The following is a 21,111-nucleotide window of genomic DNA, read 5'->3' as shown; positions in this document are numbered from 1 at the left end:
CTTTTGTCCATGAATTTTGCTGTCGCTGCTTGCATGTCAGTTCCAGATGAGACTGAAGTGTGTATGCGCAATTCACTATCTTGGAAAGAATATTCATAAACATTCTAATGTTCAAAGAAAAATATAAAATGAATTTTCATGAATACTTTGATGATCTAGATCTGTAAAGCATAATGACAAACTTGTTTATTCGTTTCAGTTTTCTAGAGAACCGAGAAATATATTAATTTAAAAGCTTAAAGAGCAGATCTTGATGTTTTCTTACCACATCTTTCTCGAAGTCTCGACTAAGTTTTGGCATTCGTATTGACTCAAATTGCCCTCTTATATCACATTAAATATACAGTTGAAAGTATTCTCTTATTCTTAAATTGCAGAGAACCATCTATCCTTGTTATAATTCGAACGATTAGAAATTTATCGAATCTGTTGTTTCGTTGATTTTCTCAAGAACTAACCAGACTATCGGCTCTCTGGAAATATCATCCAGAGCTTAAATAGTATAGTTTGCCCTAATAAACATAGAGTGTGTCCCATCTTAACATTCTCACGGTTACTTCACCGAGATTCTCTGGAAACTCAGAGAAGGCATCGCACCGCACCGCAGTTTGGCGGCAGTTGGTAGCGCTCTGAGAAAAAAAAAATAAACCCCCTTAGTGTGCGTCACGCAGGAAAATGTGCCCGCCTTGGAAAAGCGTGTGCGCTCGCGGTTCAAATTCACTCACTCTCTGTTGTTGTGTTTTTCCCCAAGTTACACACCGGGGGCTTACCTTTACAGCTTAGCTGCTGAGCGGAGTCTTTCGCTCAGTACCTTAATGAGTAGAAACCGTAGAAACCGCCGCTGCAGTCTTTTCACGTACGGGATAGACGAAAGATCGCGAAAGTTCTCGTTCTAGAAACCGAAACGCAAACCGCAACTGCACTTCAGTCATCATTTACTCGAGCATCATTGACGCTGTTCATACCTGTGTCCGCGCACTCGGTTTTCAGGAGGTTGTACTTACGCCGCTGCTCAGCTAGTGACATTTGAAATTAGACTTCCAACTTAGGATTAACCAGTTGTGCGTGGTGTTTGGTGTTATTTTTCCGTTCCCATGGAATTACCCGCGCTGATTGCTACTCTCCGCCGACATGTGTAATTTGTGTGTTTTATGAGATATTGCTTTTCGATTGTAACCTAATATGGGTAACGAGACAACCTTCGATACGGATTGAATGTTCCGAGATGCCCTTTATAGGCTAAATCGTAGAATTGAATGCATACCTGCCGATTAGCGCTAGGTGATTTATGGTCAGAGCAAGTAATGCTATGTTTATTGATCAATGCGTTTTAACGACGATAATTATTGCTTTTCCTGGATTCTATCATTTTTAAAGCCAGAAATGTCGCGCAGCTTTGTTCGCCTGTTTAACACGAATTTGCGAAGATAAATAACATCAGTTGGGTTCGGGATATTTTTAAACGATGATAGCACCGTTGCGTCCAGTGAGTGTATAGCTTTCCCATCGCCGGGCTGAGGTATTATTGGAACCATCAATATCAGCTCCGCACTTCTCTGTCGAAATCAATCTGCTGGTCCGGAATAACGATTTCGAACTTTACTGGCGATCGTAGAACGGACGGTGCTTACGCGGTTCCCGGTCGTAAATCGTGAATGTTTATCTTTAATTATTTCCTTAATTGCTCAATACTCTTCCACATGTTTAACGCCAAGTTTTAATCGGCTAGACTATATCTCTAGATAGGGACGACGTACCTACTTGGCCAGCGCACAACGAGCTGGATTGTTTTTGTTTCTCGCAACCCTAAAAATGATGTTTTTTTTTCTTTTTTTCGAAGAACCCATTATTCAAAATAGATTTTCTCAAAACAGGTGCTGACGCAGTCTGTATAATGCACATTCCCCTGAATAATGTTCATTGGCGGTTTCAGTAAAGTGAAATGTTGCATCCATTATGCAAAAAAATAAAAACATTTATTAAATGATACCAAAATGTGATTTTAACTAAACAACAGTTGAAAGTTAGTAATTCGCTCAAGTGTGTATTGTTTGTGTCGAACAGCTTAGAAGTTGGAAAACACTTAGTTTAAGTGGCTTTTGAAAGAGATGTTTTCGTTCGTTTTGAAATGTGTTGTGAGTGATTGACAGAATGAAATCATTGAGCCGCGTATTCTAAATATATGGGCTCGCAGCACGAATAAAATTAGGATTCATTCAAACATGTTCGTCCATTCATTCTGTTAATTGAATACTATAATTGTATTATATTTTTTGTTAGCCTCTGTCGAACCTTACGCCTGCCACCATTTCGCAGTCGGTTACAATCCCAGACTATTAAATAAAAACAAAGAGAAAACCAAAAGTTGTTCGTGTGCCGGTCAAGGCCATCAATTAACCCATTTCGAATCTAATAATCCGTCGTATTTCTAAAGATTTTTTTCCCACAACTTTTCACCCCATTTTTTTTCGTGCACCTTTGGTGCGTGCGCGCGCTTCACATTCAATCGTCGTAGCACGTTCCGATAAATTTGCGGCCATTCATTTATGGATCACGCATACGACGCAGGGACCGCGGAGTGCGGTTTATTTCGGATGATTTCCACTATTAATAGCTAGACATTAGGATCTAAAAATATCCGCGTTCGTCCATTTTACCGCAGGCAACCTGACAGTGGGTATTTTTCCTGTTGCTCAGGTTTTCGAATTTGAAACGAACGAAAAATGTGTAAAGGTGATATAGCACAGATGATTGTTCAAAAATAAATCATTTCATTCGGCGAAGAGTAGCAGCACCGCGGGGAAGTAGGGAAAGCAGAATTCGTTTTGACGTTATACCCACCGCGCAGGAAACAAGCACACAATTTTTAGCCGGGTTTGTCTTTGTTTAGCGGTATGAGCTCATGGTAAATCGGAAGGATAGTGACACATTCTAGAGGTATTCAAACAAAGAGAGTGGACAGAGCAGTTTGGGAAAATGTCATTTCGTTCGAGATCTCGCAACGTTCAGCCCATCGTCACGCGGCGCGCTTCGTCTTTGACGCGCACTCCACTGAACAGCGCAATCACCAGTCCGCTTAGCTCCAATTATAGTAGAGCGTACACTCCCGTCAGTAATCCTTACAGCTCAGCCAGCAGTGCTTACAGCTCGTACAGTCCAGCTACAACCTCGAGCCCATCGGCACGGTTGAATCTCAGCAATGGCAGCCACTACTTCGACTATTCTAATATTCCGTCGAGACGGGATTCGTACGGTAGTAACACAAGCATTGCCTATAAGTCTCCCTACAAAGATAAGGACCGCTATGGAAATAGCAGCTCGTACAGCTCCTCGTATAAGGATCGTTACATCAGTCCCTATTCGAGTTCTTCCCACGATAACGGACATTCCGCTTCCAGCGGGCTCAGCAGCTATGGGCTGAAGCGGGCCAGTCATCTTTCTTCTAATGGACTTTCGGGGTCGAATGGCAGCCTGAACAGTTATTCACCTTCCAATTACGTTAGCCCATCGCATAGAAGCGGCGTCCATGTGGGACGCAGTCAGTCGCTGAGAGACCATGAGCGGCGTAGTCGCAGCAGGAGCCGAGCCTCAATGGCGTCCAATCTTAACACTGGGACGATGTCTCGGTCGTACAGTTCAAATTCCGTTCAGAGCGAAGGATATGAAGTAAGCGTTACTGGGGAATAGGGAGGAACCATTGTCTTTAGTTTTATTTCATGTGTTTAAGAGAGATGAAAAGCATACTATTTTTTTTTTTATTTTTCGAACAGTCCGGTACAGAACGCGGTCGATCACGGGTTGGTTCGACCGCTTCAGAACTTGCGGATCAGAAAGACGCAGAGTCCAAGGAAAATGGCGGTGATTACATCGACTACAAAGCTCTCTATGAACAGGCCAAGTAAGTATCATTTCTATAATTTTTCCATCAGTTTTCCTGTAACGGTTTTTTCCTCCTGCAAATTCAGAGCTGATAATGATAAACTTAAAGGCTCGCTAAGGAAAAAAGAAGAGGAAGTGATTAGTTTGAAAGCCGCACTCGACAGGTTCACTACCGCGGTAAGTTTGACGCTTTACCTTCATTCGATTCTTCAAAAACAAAGTACATTTTCACTTGCAGACCACAAAGAACAACTCGCTCTCGGAGCTGGAAAAGCGGGAAAGACGAGCAATGGAGCGAAAAATGTCGGAAATGGAAGAGGAGCTCAAGGTAAATGATAAATCTCGCATTTTACGGAGAATCAGCCATCCTAGGATATGTGTTTATTTTGTTTACTTTCCTTCTATTCACCTCTCTACTGTCCGGATCGAACACACTTTGTTTCACTCCACAAACAACCACCAGTTCATCTCATTTTCTGAGCTAATAAACTTCGCTCTCGCACACCAACCGTACCGAGAATGTTGCAAGAGACTACACATCCGGTCAATGTGAAAAAAGCAATTCTTTTCGTTTCTGATTTTACATTTCCATTCCACTTACTAAAAAGATGTAGAAAAAAAATCTCGTTTCCTAGAACGATTCGATCGAAAAAGAGCGATCCGATTCCTTCTACACATATTTTTTCTTCATTCATTAACAGCTAAACAATTAACAGAGTACAGTACAGAAACATTCCCACGAATGCGACACGAACTACTCATGCAATAAACACATCTAACACTATTGATCAAATCACAATATATCTTGCATTTTAGTTGGTCTTGCTCGATTTTTTTAGTTTTTTTCTTTTTGGTGCCTGTGCTTGTGCTGAATTTTGTTTTTTGAAATACTGTTTTGAACATTAAAAACAACAACAAATCGAAATCCTTTCCAAAGAAAAATAAGGGAAGGCGAGCCGCTTCTACTAAATACTACAAAAATAATACACACATCTCTCGATCGTACACAGAAACACACAATCATCAAGCTCTCATCGTTCGGTATGCTTTTGTTATCGCATATTTCTAATGTATTTTTTTTTAATGTAGCGACAGACTAATACTACTCATTTCTAATTCAAAGATCAACACTAACACTTCTTCAGACCGATTTCTTTCTATCAGTGAATCAACGCATTCCTCGCTGTCTTTTTCTGTATCTCGAAATGGAAGTTAAGGTTTAGTGTTAAAGGCGGACTGTGAAGTATGAAATTTGTAAATAACCGCTGCTTCATTTATTTATGTGTCTTCAACGTCCTTTGGCATGAAATGTAGCATTTTTAGATACGTGGGTTTACAATAGTCCCCAGGATTGGCCAGTTTTATCTAAAATCAAAAGAAGTGCTAGAACCTTAACTTTACATATATAAATTCTATAATTATTTACTTTCGAATTTTCACATTCATGTACAATATCTTCATCGCTGCAGAGAAAATACCATAATTAATTGCAACTGTTATCTTGTACAATTTCCACAATGATTCTCTCTTTTTCTCTTTTCGACGAACACACGACCTATTATAAAATACAATCTTCCACCAAAAAAAAAAATCATCAAACCGTGTAACAAAACACCAAAACTTCGTTCTAACGCTAATACGCTGCAACGTTAAACGCGCAACCGTAAACAAAAAAAAACCGATGCCTGCACACGCAGTTACTACAAAAATACAAAACAGAGAACGAACGTCTTCGCGCCGAAAATCGGGCCCTAACGCGGGTTGTGTCCAAGCTGACGACTTCTGCGCAAAATCAGCTGCACAGCAAGCAATAGCAAACGCAGCAGTAGTGCCAGTAGCGTGAATTGCTTCCGCTACGGCGCTAGCAGCACTCTACTGTTGATCGTGATGGCAGTTCTGCCGCAGCCGCTCGCACGAATGCTCAACATATTGCAACTTCAAGAGTTATCCTATTCTAGTACTGCTTTTTCCCCTGAATCAATAGAGCGTTTTTTGGTAGGTCTACATAAAAATGCCAACTTAACAACTAAAATAATGTTAGTATGAATATTGCCGCAACTTTACCGCTAGATAGACACTGATAAACGGTAGTGTCCCAATCAATATATTAAAAAAAAACAAAATCTAAAAATTGTTGCCAAAGCGTGAGCATGTGTTTGCGGGTTGTGATCAGAGTGGCCAAACGACAACCTAATCTATAAAAGAGTCGGAGAAAAAAAAAAGATCAACAATGAAGAATAAGGATGGATACCCTTAGCGCACACCATGAAAAACAAAATCAGACAACGACCATCCAACGACTTTCTAAACCACCCCCGGTTCACGTCCTCGCTGCGCTCACCTCCCCTTTTATCAACGACGTACTAGAATACAGACATACGGTGTCATAGGCAACCGATCAACCCAAGCGAAAACCGAAATGAAAGTACGCGCGGCTCTAGTCACCGAAACTGATTTTGGTATGAGGCGTTATGGTTTATTTTTCTTTTTTTTCTGATGCACTCGAATTAAACGTTTAAATCAGTGATTGATTAATTCCACTTGTTTTGGTTTTTGCCGAGTTTTTATTTTAATTTTTTTCCTTTGTTTCACACATACACAAGTGTTATTGATTTGCGGAAGAAAAATAAACTTAATTATAGATGTGTATTTAATATACTTTCATTTCGACTTGTTCTTTTGAGAAATGTGTAATATTGTTAATATATTGTCTCATATTTGTTGAGCGATTATTGCCACTAAAAACATGATTAAACATTTCATTCTTGTACCTAATGTTGTTGTTTTTTTCTGTCTAAATTTCCGTTGGCTGTGCTATTTGATTCTTGATTTTCTAAATCTATTTTCGCTTTGTACAGAACTGATGCCTCTTTAGCCATTGTCAATAACTTTTTGGTTTGTCACTTTTTATATATTTTTCAACCAATATGAATGTTCTCGATTTGCACTCGATACAAGTCCACTCCATTGCAGCAAAAAAGGCATAGGCGCACTTTTTATATTTTTCGAAAATGTGTCATAGAAGAAACGGTCCCAATCTGGTATTTTAATAAAAGCAACAGTTAGTCGTTTACATTTCGGTGTATTTGAAACAGTGGGGGGAAGGCTGAGGTCGCCAGAGATTTTTGTCCTCTAATTTTTGTACCGGAGAAAAAGTAGACAAATCACCAACACACAAGAACACGTAACACAGCGTCGGTATACTAATAGTCTAATAAGCAATGGAGTGGAGTGGTCTTACGCTTTGTTAATGCTTGTTTCTGTTTACAACTACCTTCTTGTTTTTGTGTCTGTCAAAATGCTTAAATGATTTCAATAGAACTAGTTGCGTCAGATAATTATTTGGTGGTTTGTTTCGTCTCTTAATTTTGTTTTTCTTTTCGTTAATCTATATAAGTAGCTTCATAAAAAGCCATGGCGATTTTTGTTTGAGATTATTTGTGCTATTTCAATACCATGATATAAGGGAAAATGTGGGAATATTCGCATGGTTGGGAATTTGTAATTTATCAAAATTTTGCGAATAAAATTCGCAAGTGCAGTTTTTTAATTGCATGATTGCAATTGCATGATGATTCCAAGCAACGTAGGATAACTATTGAATAGAACTTTTTAATTCTGGCTGAAACTTTGCACAAACGTTTCTATGGGCTAGAAATGTTATTTTGTGTTATTATTTTTCATTTTTGAATCACGATTCATTTTTGAGAAGGGCTTATGTAAAATTCGATGGATTCGGTGTATCGATGATTACAAATATTTTTAGAGTCATAATAATTTGTTTAATCGGTGTGACGTCTTCGGCAATATTGTAGATAATAATAAGAAAAAAAAAATGAAAAAAAAAAAAAAAATTATCTCAAAAAGTTTATTTATTTTTAAATCTTATTTTCTATGAAAACTACCAAAAGTTAGTTGAATTGATAGTTGTCTGATCATAAAAAAATTCGAAAAAAAGTTACAATTTAAAAAAAATTGTTTTTTTGTCGCCAGCAAAGTTTAAGATAGTGTTTTTGTCATTCGAAAAAAAATCTGAATCAGGGGCTTTGCACATTCCACGTGGACAGCTTGGGGGAGAGGGGGTATTTGCAATGTTCACGGTCCATACAAAGTTTTTAGAATTTATATGGACAGTTGTCCACGGAGGAAAGGGGTGGGGGTCAAAATCGTTCAAAATCTGTCCTCGTAGAATGTGAATGCCCCTCATATGAAAAATAAAATTTTTAGAACATCAAAAAAATTTTATTCCGGATAATAGAGTTTTCCGGATAATTGAATCACAGAAAAAATATTCAAATTTACTATAAACGAGCATAAAATAAATATTTTCTTTTTTTATTCTACTTGTATGATGCAGAGGCGTAACCAGAAATTATTTCTGAGGCGAAAAGGGGTGATTTCTTGAGAAGCATAAAAAATAAATTGAACATTGATTGTTTTCACTTATTTCGAACATGTCTCAAACTTGCCGGAAGTGACACGAATGGTAACAAATATGTCAGAAGGGCTGGTAAGGGTGAAATTTCGGATAAAAAATTGAAAACGAACACCAAAATAATCAAATTCCGGGTAATCGAGTCTGAAATTCCGGATAATCGAATTCCGGGTAATCGATAATCGAGTTTCCGGTTAATCAAGTCTCCGGATAATCGAGTCCGACCTGTATATTCAACACCTTAAAAATACATTTAAAAAACTGATTTTTTATAGCTAAACATTGATGCTTGTTTGAATTTGGTGAAATATAAACACAAACACTTATATTTTAAAAAAATTGAATTTTTTCAGGTAAAAAAAATCTACAACTTTGCCAAGGACCGTTTACCGTTTAGACACTAGAAATATGTTTATCATTATTAGACACTCGGTGCCGGAGATAATCCCGAAACTTACTGTCCCGGATTTTGTGCTAACATAAATCAAACTTTTCGATTATATCCTTCGCCTAGTGTCTAATAATGAAAAAAAAAAAAATATTTCTGTTGTCTAAATAATTTTCCTTCCAGAAAAAAAAAAATATACAAGTTTGTAAGAAGGAACTTTATTCAAAAATTCATTACATTTCAAAATTTTTATTTCACTAAGTTCAAACGAGCATCAATGTTTCGCTAACAATGTGTAGTTTTTGTAAAAAATGAGATCTTTGAAAAGTAAATTTTGTGAGATAATCAATTTAAAATTATTTTTTTAACTTTTTTTCAAGAAGATTTTTTTTCTGGAACGACAAAAATCTAAAACTTTGCTGAAGACATCACGTAAATCAAACAAACCATTGTCGCTCAGATAATAAATATGTTTTTTGACATTTAACTTTTTTCTCATATCTCCATGATCAATCAATCATCAAAGTTTAGCTAACCTTATGTAATGTAAGAATTCCGCAGAAAATGTCCCAGCTTTAATATTTTTTTTTAACTGATGCCATTTGTGCTATTGGGGCACATTCATAAATGACGTAGCATTCGAGGGATAGGGAAGGGTTTGCAGTTTTGCGACGAAATGTGACGAGGGGGAGGGGGGGGGGGTCAAGCCAAGATACGTAGCAAAATTTGGACTTTTCTGTTCTGCCTGTTTAGGGTCATTTTTATTATTTCCTTTTTTTTTCTTGATCATTTATGACACAAGGTATGTTTTTGATAATAAAATTTGCAAACAAAAAATATGTGGGGGGTGTGGGGGTTTGTTATAAAGCTACTTAATCATCTAGAAGGGAGCCCTGACTTTGTGACGAAATGCTACGGTGGGGGGATTCCTTTTCGGGAAGCTATGAAAGATGCTGTGTAAAAAAAGTACTGATGACTAAACATATTTTTAGAGCCAAAATTGTTTGTTTGTTTTGTGTGACGTCTTCGGCAAAGTTGTAGAAAATGATTTTTTCTTTCTAAAAAACTATACACTTCAAAAAAAATTTTAGTTTTTAGAAAACAAAAAAAAAGGTTAATTCAGATAATCATAATAATCAGATAAACTTATTTTTCAAAAACTGTTTTTCTATCAAAACTACAAAAGATTAGCTAAACATCATGGAGAAATGAGAAACAAAAATATTAAAATTTTCTGGAAAAAATAAACAAAAATAAAACCAGAACGTTCGGTTTGATTGTCTTCAGCAAAGTCCTAGTCCGTCGTATCCTTCCAGAAAAAAATATAAAGTTACACAAAAATATAGTTTTAAATTGAATATCTGAAAAAAAATTCACTTTCCATGAATCTGTTTTTTTCTGTGAAGACTGCAAGTTATAAGCTAACCAAAAAAATAAAAAAAAAAAAAATTTTAAAATAGTCCCGACGTTTGATTTACGTCAGCACAAAATTCGGGACATCAAGATTATTTCTCGCGCCAAGTTGATGATAAAAAACGCCAAGTTGATGTTAAAAAGTCCTCATAGAAACGTTTATTGTACTCTAAATTGATTTGTTCTCGAGATATGCAAAAAATTCTGTTTCATTTGTATGGGAACTCTCCCCTTCAGAGGAGGGAGGGGTGTTGAATCACCATAGAAATATCTCTTGCTCCACATGCCAAATTTGGTTCCATTCGCTTGATTAGTTCTCGAGTTATGCTGAAATTTGTATGGACCCCCTCCCTCCTTTTCAGAGCCCTTCCTACTTGTCATATCATCATAGAAACATTCCTTGCCTTCAAAACCACCACATGATAAATTTTGTTCCATTTGCTCGATCCCCACTCCCCCCCCCCCCCTAAAAATTTTAGCGCTGATCGCTTCAGTCATTTTCAAGCCACTGTGGATCAGACAGACAGGACTGCATTTTTATATGTTTATATTTGTACTCCTTCCTGGAACTCCTTCCTTCCAGAGAAGGAAGGGGTGTCGAATCACCATGTAAAAAGTGATTACCTTCAAAAACATCCATATGTCAAATTTGGTTCTATTTGCTTGATTAGTTCTCGAGTTATGCAGGAATATGTGCTTCTTTCGTATGGGAGCCCTTCCTTTCAAAGAAGGGAACAAATTTGTTTTCAGAGTGTATATTTTTACAGAAAGAAAAAACAACTATCTGCAACTTTGCCGAAGACGTCACACCAATAAAACAAACCGTTTTTTAAAAGTATTTGTAATCATCAATACTTCTTCTACATAATTTTTTTACAAAGCTTCTCAAAAACGAGTCGTGATCATCAAGGTATCTTTTACCTAGTGATTTATCTATGCGAAGTCTTTACCAAATAAAAATGGGCGATTAATATAGTTGCCTTTTTTGTGAAATTGCTCAGTTTTCATAAAAAAGTTCAGAACAAAACTTCTTGCGATAATTAATTTTTTTTTTTTATTGCAACTCGAAAAAAAATTTTTTTTTCGTGGCGTATATTTTTTTCGGAAAGACAAAATACAACTTTTCCGAAGACGTCACACGGATCAAACAAATCCTGTTGACTCACAAATAATTGTTGTAATAAGGTGGCGAAAACCTGGAAAATCATGAAATGTCGGAGAAATCATTTTTCGATCAGAAAAATCAGGGAATATAAGGGAAAACTGAAAAATAATCAGGGAAAATTTTTAACCGGAACGCGATTCTTTTTCAAACGACTTTTTAACGCAAAAACTGTTTTTTTCTCAGCATAAAAGGCTAATTCGGGACATCTATGGTTCGGTTCTATATCCGGTTGAATGCTTTTTTCCCTGGGGTTTCAGCGTTGCGTTGATGTACGGTCCTTTTTTGTGTGCCGAATGCTGAAAAATATCAGGGAATCTATTGTTATATTTCAGGGAATATCAGGAAATTCGATTTCGAAAACAATTTCGCCACCCTGTAAAATCTTCGATACCTTTTTCACATAAGCCATTTTAAAAAATGAGTCGTGATTCGAAAACCAAAAAATAATAGCAAACAATGGCGTCTCTAGTTCATAGGAACATTTGCGCAAAGCTTCAGCCAAATCAAAAAGAACAACTGAAAAAATATATTTTTTTTTCTACGTTCGATTCCATGGCTCCGGGTTTGAATCGAGGATTAAGAGTTTACCGTGCGGCGTCCTAATTTCGTACGGCTTCTTGTTCCGTGCACTTCGTATCAAAATGTGAAAAAATATATCAATATATCAAAATGTGAAAGAATAGGGCTTCGACTCTACAGGGTGCGCCATAATTATTGCAACAAGAAACAGAGGACCGTTAACCATGTTGTTGGCAAGTAAGAAATAGTTTTGAAAAAAAAATTAATTGAGTAAAAACAATTAAAAAACGACTCATTTAATGTGTCCTCCTGGATTCAGCTCGGAGACGCTTAGGATAAGACTCGACGGTGGACCGAATGTCATTTTGAGGAATTTCCTTCCAGCAAATTGAGCAAAGACTTTTTCAACTCGTCCAAACTTGTGTGTTTTCGTGAGCAGGCCTTTGCTTCTAACATCCCCCAAATCTAGAAGTCCACCACGTTGAGATCTGGCGAGTTTGGAGGCCGCTCATCCTTGGTGATAACTGAGGGAAAGTTGGACTTGCACCAGACGGTCTTCTTTGTGTGAGCCGGAGCACTGTCTTGCATGAAGGTTCAGTTTTAATCGTTGTTCGTTTTCTGGGTCCAACAAATATCGACCCGCAAAACGACTTTTCCGGCGCACCCTGTATTATCGACAGGTTTGTCCTATTTACCATTTTACGAGACGTTTCTGAACTCAAATCATGAATGAAATTTCGACAGAAAGCTCGGAACCGCTGACATAACGCACGTAAAAGCAGCATCAATATCAGCAGGATCCGTGACATCTGTCAGTTCGTAAAATGGTTTATTATCGCCAGAGGGTAAATGATGTCCTAGAGCGGTAGTTTCTTGCATGATGGTTCATATTACAGAGCAGATGCAAAAGATCAGTTCTTTTTTACTTCATTAATAGACGATTATAGACGATACGATACGATAATTTCAAACATACCTCTTCTTATATTTGACCGGAAAAAGACTGGCAACAAGGCCAACTGAGTTTTGTGCTCGTTTTACCTCAACGTAAAATTTAAGTAATAAAGGCAGTTTCCCGCGAAATAAAAATGGAGTAATTGGTGAAATCGCGAAGTTCCGGTTCCTCTGATATCTAGAAAAGTGAAGAAGAGGATCAACGGACCGCTCTGGGCAGGATAAGTATCGCTATATTTTCGAAGTGTTTTGTTTTTGAGGAGCACTTGAACCAGCCACAAAACTCATCGACCAAGAAGTAAAATTTGATACGCTCGCAGCGCCACCGCCGTTCGGTGGCGGGTAAACGAATTAGCTGCCATGGAAAACGTGGGCAGATTCGAATTAAAGAATTTCTTTAAGAAGACGTTGATAAGATCGTTCTGAACTGTAACTGTATTATCAAACAACAATATCGCACGCAAGCCTGGGGGGCTTATGCGGTCTCGATCAACTAGATTAGTTGAGAGAATTCGTTATCGATATTGTTTTTTGGCACATTTTGCATGTGTAGGATAAGTAAAACGATACACCGTGCCCCAGTGCTGAGTCGAGAAAATTTCCAGCTCGAAAAGATCCTCGACCTGATCGGGAATCGAACCCGATGTCACAACCGTGTGGGAGAGCTAGCCGACCGACATCGCTAACCACAGAACCACGGGGACCACACCAACTGTATTATCAAGTAATATTAAATACGAGCCACTAATGTAAATTAGTCTGGAAGTGTGAATACAATGTTATGTCTAATAGATATAACAACGTATTCATGCGGGGCTTAGTGTTTATGAAGACGATCTCGGAATGTACGTGTATTACCAGGCATTCTTGAAATGGGTCGTTGGATGAACACTAGAGCTGTCACCTTTCATCTCCAGGGCTAAAAATATTTGCATCTTGTATTATGTAATATATTAAAAAATCAATTAAAAAATAAATCAGCTTTAAATAGAAATAGATGCAGATAGGTTTTTTCCATAAAAGCACTGCCGGCCAGTGGGAGATGAACTGTAAACACACACACCTACACCTCTTTTTATATTTGACTTTTTTTTTACATTTTGATGCAAAGTGCACGGAATTAGGGCGCCTTACGGTGAACAATTTAGAAAAGGAAATACTTTTTAAATGGAATTTATAAAAAAGGTTGGAAGGTTTGTAAAATGAACTTTCGTATTTGAACCAAAAAAAACATAGTTTTGAGAGTTAACAAAACGGTAAAATTCATATTTTCAACAAGGCCTTCGAAACTTTAAATATTTTGCAATAACATTCAACAGAATTGTCAGTTATGCTGAATTAAATTAAGTTCTAGAATCCAAGAATTTTTTTGTCTGATTTAAATTTGCAATTCAAGATGACGATTTTCTACTCAAATAGTGTTCGAAATTGGAATTTAGTAAGCAGAAATAGTTGCCTGTTGAGTTTCGACATGGCCATCGGTCGTAAATCTTTTCAATTCCGAATTATTGTACAGATTCCTACTATATAAATATCTAGATTTGAATATCCAGAGTTGAAGGTCTTCAAGTTCGTTTTAAAATATTAATGTGTATGTTTTTTGTCTATTTGCCTTTTTTCTCTTGTAAATATTCAGCTGAGCCTTGCTTGATTCTGCTTCCATATATACTTGTTGTTTACTATTCTTTATTGTTCGATGTGTTTGTTGCCAATCGAGTTTGTTGTCGTTCCGTCCTGTTGTTTGTGGTTTGCTGCTAATCGTACGGCAAAATTACCAAAAAAAACTTGTACTTACTAAGCTGTATATATAGATTTTTTTTGTTTTTTAACTAACCTCCTCGTCGAATGTTTGACGCTTTTACTTCTTTCTTTTGTTTTAACTTCGTCCTAACAACTGTGAACGAATTTTAATAGTTTTGCTTTCTGTTTTTTCATCTACTATCCAACTTTCTTCGAATCGTCTATGCTCGTGAACTACCCTTTAAATGTCACATACAACCGACCGAACAGCAACTGGATGCCCTCAAAACCGAAAATCAGCGCTTGAAGGACGAAAACGGAGCGCTAATTCGTGTTATTAGCAAGCTAAGTAGATAGAGAATAGAGGCGGCCACCGTTTAAATGGGGGCGTTCGTGTGTTTGCGGGAGATATCGATAGATACCGAAAGAGATAGAGTAAGAGAAAAAAGAGCAAAAGTCTCTCCCCAAGGTGGAGACAATTTTCGGGAGCTTAAATGAATGGTGGAATTTTATGATTTCGCCACACAAACAAACAAAATGAAAAACTACTACACCGCTAGAGAACAAAACAGAAACTTTAATTTTATTACTAGACTATTACAAATAGCAATCAAATAAAAGAGAAAGAAACAAGTATCGGGAACGTAGATAATCGGCCAGAATTGGGCCGGATAATACCGCAAAGTTACTGTGCGAGCTAACTTTTAGAGTGCAAAAGTAAAACTATTTACGAGAAGATCAAAACACGAAAAACGATTTCATTCGCTTCTTACTAGAATATGTGGTGTTTATCAGACCTTATATATATATACTAACATTTTCTTTTTCGTTAAGTTTAGGTGGTCTCAATTTTTAAACTGTGAGATGTTTTAATTTTATCTTTAGAGAATTCCAAATTGTTAGTTATGTAAAAATGGATTTTCTTCAGTTGTTTTGATTTACTTCAAAGGAAATAAATACGAATGATTGAAATCCAGGTTATAAGTGTTAGTTTTGACGCTGAAAAGAGAAAAAAACAACCATAGTTGGATTTTTTGAACCATATTTGGATGTGAAAGTGAATTTCAAAAATGTGTAAATTCTTTCTCGCTTCAATTTTGTAAAGGAAAAAAATGGCTTTGTTGAGTAGTACCGAGAATCTTTAAACAATAATTAGACTTGTTCGGTAAGGTTTTGTGTAAAGAAACAGCGAAGTATATTTATAGATTTTTATAGCGATTACACGCAGCATATTTATATTTATACATCATTTAGGAAAAGGCCACAGAGAGAACTAGAGATAATAATCACTTTTTGTCACAAGTTTCTTCTACGATTGTGCTAATTGGAGTATAACTGCAACGGAAGTGGTTCCTTGTTTGAAATGATATCTCAAAGGAGAGCCACGTGTAATACCAACATACACACAAACACAAACGTATACACCCAACCACGGATTTGATCTCCATTGGCTCCTATAGGGCTTCAATATACATATAGATATTTGTAAAATTGGTGTTTTTCAGTAATAATTTGCGCTGTATAACCATTCTCCAAAGCACTATCTCCTGCATTGTTTTGTACCAATTTTGGCAACATTTGCTTACTTACTCCCAACTTCCAGTGGAGGCGTTAGTGTTCAGGTTTTCCACAGTGTATAAATAGTGAAAATGGCATTTCAATTGAATACATTCTACTGCCGACTATCTGTTTTGCAATTTCCCTCTCTGGAATGCTTTGTTTCCATTCAAATTCGTCCCACTGTAGTCAGTGAGTGCTATAGTTAGAAAGCTCCTCATTTCCAGCCAAGAGAGGACTGGTCCTCCTTGGCTAGTACTAGCAAGCATGTTACTCTTTTTGTTGAAATTGGTTCGTTTGTCGGTATTTTTGTGTCTAAATGTAAAGTTAAAAACTGAGAAAAAAATCGTCTCAAGTCAGAGTCGAAATAGTTTGGCCACAAACGAGTCCACATAATCTACTGTTATTTGTGTTATTATTGTATCTCTTGAATTTAGTTCATCGATATTTGCTCTTAAGTCATTCAAATATGTACGTTGTAGGAAGGGAAAATAAGCAAACATATGAAAATACACAAGCAAGTACTTCCCTGTCTATTCATGATAATTTTACTACTATTGTAATTATTGATTACTATTACCGATTATCACGTTGTATTTTGTCCTCGAGTTAAGTCAAAAAAGCACACATGCAACACACCCATACATTGTAATTTATGTTTTGTATTAGTATGGAAAACTTTATTATTTTCAGAAAAAAAATATGAAAAAGTTCAAAATATAAAAAAATAAACGGTCATTCAACTAATTATTACATCCGAAAGTATCTTCAATGCTATTCTTATAAAACCGAAGCAATGGATTTCGACCAATCAGGGTACGTAAGTGTGGTTTTTGTAGAGAATTTAACGGTTAAACAGCTCGTGCGTTGCAAGGTAAGCGGTATCGCTAATGAAAGCAGGAAAACATTTAATCTCTTTAATTCTCTCCCTTCAATATTCTACCGTATTCTTATCCCTACTACAACGCAATCCGTATAGAAATAAGGTTTTACATATGCCTTTGAAATGTTAACTTTTGTTTGTGTTATTTATATTTCAAATAAATGATAAAATTTGACGCATGTTGTTTTAATTAGAATTATAATTCATTTAATGATTCAGTACATAATTGATTTTTTTTTATCAAACCAAAACACCAACTCCCCGAAAGAATTCAATCGTAGTAACGGATAAAAGTAGATATTTTGTTTTACTCTGTATATCCATCCGGCGAAATTTGAAAACCATAACACCCGTTGTTTATTGATGTTGCTATGTTACTGCAAGTAGTGCTGCTAGCATGTGGTATTTCCAGTGAAAAATCAAACGTCGTCTGTCGCAATTATAAATAAAAGAAAATCAAAAAATTAAATTAACTTAGGGAACATCCATAAATGACGTAGAATTGGAAGGGTGAGCTACGTAGCAAATGGTGCTTATTACGGGAGTCACTTCACGGTGAAATCAGAGTGAAGTGAACAAAATCCTATTACGGGACTCACGTAAGTGAGAAAAACGTCGCAAAGTGACATCTGCCGCGGAATCTGGGTTATTATGGGTGTCATATCAGTGAAGTGAGAACGGAAAAAGCGACGTTTCGCGTGGAACTATTTCACGACCATTTTGAACGGTGAATTGATTCCACGAAGATGCCATAAGTCTTAAAGTTGATTGATTGGTGATCTAATGGTAAATATTGGATTTATTCTTCAGTAACGAAGCGAATCAGAGTTAGATCCGTGCCTTAAAGCGGTCAATTTATCATATTTTAGCCCGATAAAAAAAATGCAAACTAGTTCAGGAAATTTTTGATACCGAAAAAAAAAAACATTTTTTATGCCAAATGGCTTAGAATACAGAACACGTCAAGATCTGGTGTTATCTAAAAAAACGGGAAAAAACGACTTTCTGGGACTTAGACATTTTTGAGCTGGGAAACAATCTCATTTCACTTGTCCTATTCTCAATTTCACTTCACTGTCAATCTCACTCCACGGAGGTGATTTTTGTCACCTCACTTGAGGTGGAATCGGGAATAGGTCTAAAAAAGTGAAGTGAGCGTGAGAGTGAAATATATTTCACCGTGAAGTGACTCCCGTAATAAGCCCCATATTTCACCGTGAAGTGACTCCCGTAATAAGCACGACTAAAATTGATTGGATTTATTTTTAAGTAATGAAACGAATCAGAATTCGATCCATGCCTCAAAGCGGTCAAAGTTTCAACTTTTTGACCAATGAAAAAAAATTTTTTTTCTTAATGCGAAATATCTTAGAAATGCAGAAAACGTCTAGATCTGGTGTTATCTAAAAGCGGAAAAATCAACTTTCTGGGACTTAGAAATTTTTGAGCTGAGAAACTCCCACATTTTACCTGTCCTATTCTCAATTTCACTTCACTGTCAATCTCACTTCACGGAGGTAATTTTTGTCACCTCACTTGAGATGGAATCGGGAATGGGTCTTAAAAAGTGAAGTGAGCGTGAGAGTGAAATATATTTCACCGTGAAGTGACTCCCGTAATAAACACCATTATGAATGTCATAAAAGTGAAGTGAAAACGGAAAAAGCGACGTTTCGCGTGGAATTATTTCACGACCATTTTGAATGGTGAAATGATTTCACGGAGATGGGAAACGTTTAAAACTCAATTGATTTGTGATCTAATGATAATATATATTGGATTTATTCTCCAGTAACAAGACGAATCATTTTTTTGTTTGAAAACAATCGACTCTCTGGGATTTATAAATTTTTGAGCTGCGGCCAATGGAACATAAGGGAAACATTGACTTTCGAATTTCGTTTAGCGGTACACACTTAACTGCGTAATGTTTTCTCGGTAAAGTAAAATACCGAACTACTCGAAAACATTTTAGTTTGCCGTTGTTCGGTAAGAAAATTACTGAGAAATCGGAAACCGAACGTACTGAAATACCGTAATTTTTTTCACCGGAAAAATCCGTAGAACCGAAAATTAGAATAAACTGAAATACCGAATCTCGGAACCCTGACATCATTTAACCGAGATTCCATCGAACAAAAAATGCTCTTACCAAGATTCCGAAAAACTGAACTGTCAAAATAACGAGTGCTTCACTAACTTTTTTTTTGTTTTTTGGTGTAGAAAGAAAAGAAGCAGGTTTTGCGGCTGATTATTATTATAGAGAAATTTGCAATGTTCAAATTAATTAAAATATTGATTGAGTATACACTTTTTTTTCTCAGATCTCGTGTTTTTGCTGCAAAGAATTTTTGAAGAAAACGATTGATTCTTTCTTCAATCAATTTTGTAGGTTATCAACTCGCTTTGCAGGATGGAGTTGCAGAGTGATAGATGTTACATTATTTCTTGGACGCAATACAACTCTCCAGTTTTCACCAAAGCTGTATTTAATTGAATCAGTTGACTTAGTAATTAATAAATCAATTTGTATATTTAATCGTTTTCATCTGGGTTATTTAAAGAAAAAATCGCAAAATACGTGCCTCAGTAAATTTTACCGAAGTCCTCGTAATACTTTGACAGTTGAAATTTCCGAGTATCTCGGCGGAATATTACCGAAAATCTCGTTAAAGTTGACAGGTTTTGATTTTTGCTTTTACAAAATCTCGGTGTTTTAATGTATTACCGAAATTTTTACCGAGATCTCAGCTGTTGTAATCTCGGTAATTTATTTTACCGTACTCGGTGATAATATCTAAGTGTGTAGGGCTCAAAAGTTTTCTCTTGTCGAAAAATGTCCTCATACAAAATTTCAGCTCAATCGACTTTCCGGGACTTATAAATTTTTGAGCTGGGATACTCCCAAATTTCGCTTGTCCTATTCTCAATTCCATTTCACTGGCAATCTCACTTCACGGAGGTAATTTTTGTCACGTCACTTGGGGTGGAATCGGGAATAGGCCTCAAAAAGTAAGGTGAGCGTGAGAGTGAAATAACTTCCACCGTGAAGTGACTCCCGTAATAAGCACCTTTATCTTTACATTTTTGGGCACCCCTCTATTTATTTCATAGCTAATTGACGTTATATTATCGTTGGAGGATTGTCAATTACCAGATAAACGATAAATATTAAAATATATCTACCAATATAGAGTAATATTATCGAAATATTTTTATAAAAATAAAGGCACAGACTAACAGACGTAACACTGGAACCTAGCTTCATCGCCACAAAAAACGTTCATTTTAAATTTTCAGTCGAATAACACTCATCGCGCGAAAACGTCGCCTGGGGCGCTGTTAAGCAATCTCATACATATTTTGTAGTTCCCCATTTGACACATGCAGTAACGCTGGCGCTGATGTTGAAATACATGACGCAACGCGAACACGACAGCAGATGGTGCTAGTCCTAGTACTAACGTAAAGTACTGGAATCATCCAAACGATGATTTTATTGAAAATTTCTTCGACGTGTCATGTCTGTTAGTCTGTGATAAAGGTGTCTAGCCCCTAGTATTGAATAGATTTTTTAAGATTCGTTGTTCTAACATGCATTGTAGACCAATTCAAATGTACTACTAACCTTTTCTGTTACTAAGAGTGCAACTTGATGTGTTTTTATGCTCATACACAAGTGAACTACATTCTAGTAAAATATTTGTTATTATTGCAGACAGACGTCCAAGCTGAATTCCAAACTCGTGTAAAGTTTTATATTACTGGTAATACGTAACCAGACAGCGCTACCAGTGACGCCAGGTTTGTATGCCCACGAAAAATAAAATTGTAGCAATAAGGTCACTATGCGGCGCTAGTGCACAAGTGATTTATAACGCGATTCTCTTGAAAATCCACATGGAATTTTCAATTAATGTTGTTCTAGCTTGAACTCCTGTTTGTGATAATGTTTTAATATACATTTAAGTTTGTTTTACAATATTTTTTGATTATGTTGATTCGTTCAAAATACGAGCAAAAAAAACTGAAATTACATGATTAATCAGTATTTTTTGAAGCATAGGGCCTTGTCGAGTAGCCTCAAGGCGACCATATATTTCAAACGAATCGAGTTTCTCGTCGAACTTCTGTGATACGGTCCATAATATTTTTCCTTTCACTGGATTGCAATTACT

At 36.5% G+C, this 21,111-nt stretch overlaps 1 protein-coding gene across 15 annotated transcripts in view; it reads left to right on the top strand.

Annotated features, from left to right (window-relative positions):
- Positions 1-16,788, top strand: part of LOC129726060 (protein phosphatase 1 regulatory subunit 12A-like) — a 125,063-nt gene extending 108,275 nt beyond the window's left edge. For 14 of the 15 annotated variants that reach the window (XM_055682633.1, XM_055682645.1, XM_055682637.1 and 11 more), the window contains 5 exons: positions 3,771-3,898; positions 3,966-4,056; positions 4,118-4,207; positions 5,577-6,338; positions 14,764-14,902. In XM_055682633.1, the coding sequence (XP_055538608.1) occupies positions 3,771-3,898; positions 3,966-4,056; positions 4,118-4,207; positions 5,577-5,693 (426 nt within the window). In that variant the 3' untranslated portion in view covers positions 5,694-6,338; positions 14,764-14,902. Of the gene's footprint in view, positions 1-3,770; positions 3,899-3,965; positions 4,057-4,117; positions 4,208-5,576; positions 6,339-14,763 lie in introns of all 15 variants that reach the window. The other variant, XM_055682636.1, reaches the window with a different exon arrangement.
- The last annotated feature ends 4,323 nt before the right edge of the window (positions 16,789-21,111 follow it).

Source organism: Wyeomyia smithii, chromosome 2, assembly GCF_029784165.1.
Source record: "Wyeomyia smithii strain HCP4-BCI-WySm-NY-G18 chromosome 2, ASM2978416v1, whole genome shotgun sequence".
NCBI lineage: Eukaryota > Metazoa > Arthropoda > Insecta > Diptera > Culicidae > Wyeomyia > Wyeomyia smithii.
The sequence above is the reverse complement of the archived record's forward strand: the minus strand, read 5'-3'. Positions and strand labels throughout refer to the sequence as shown.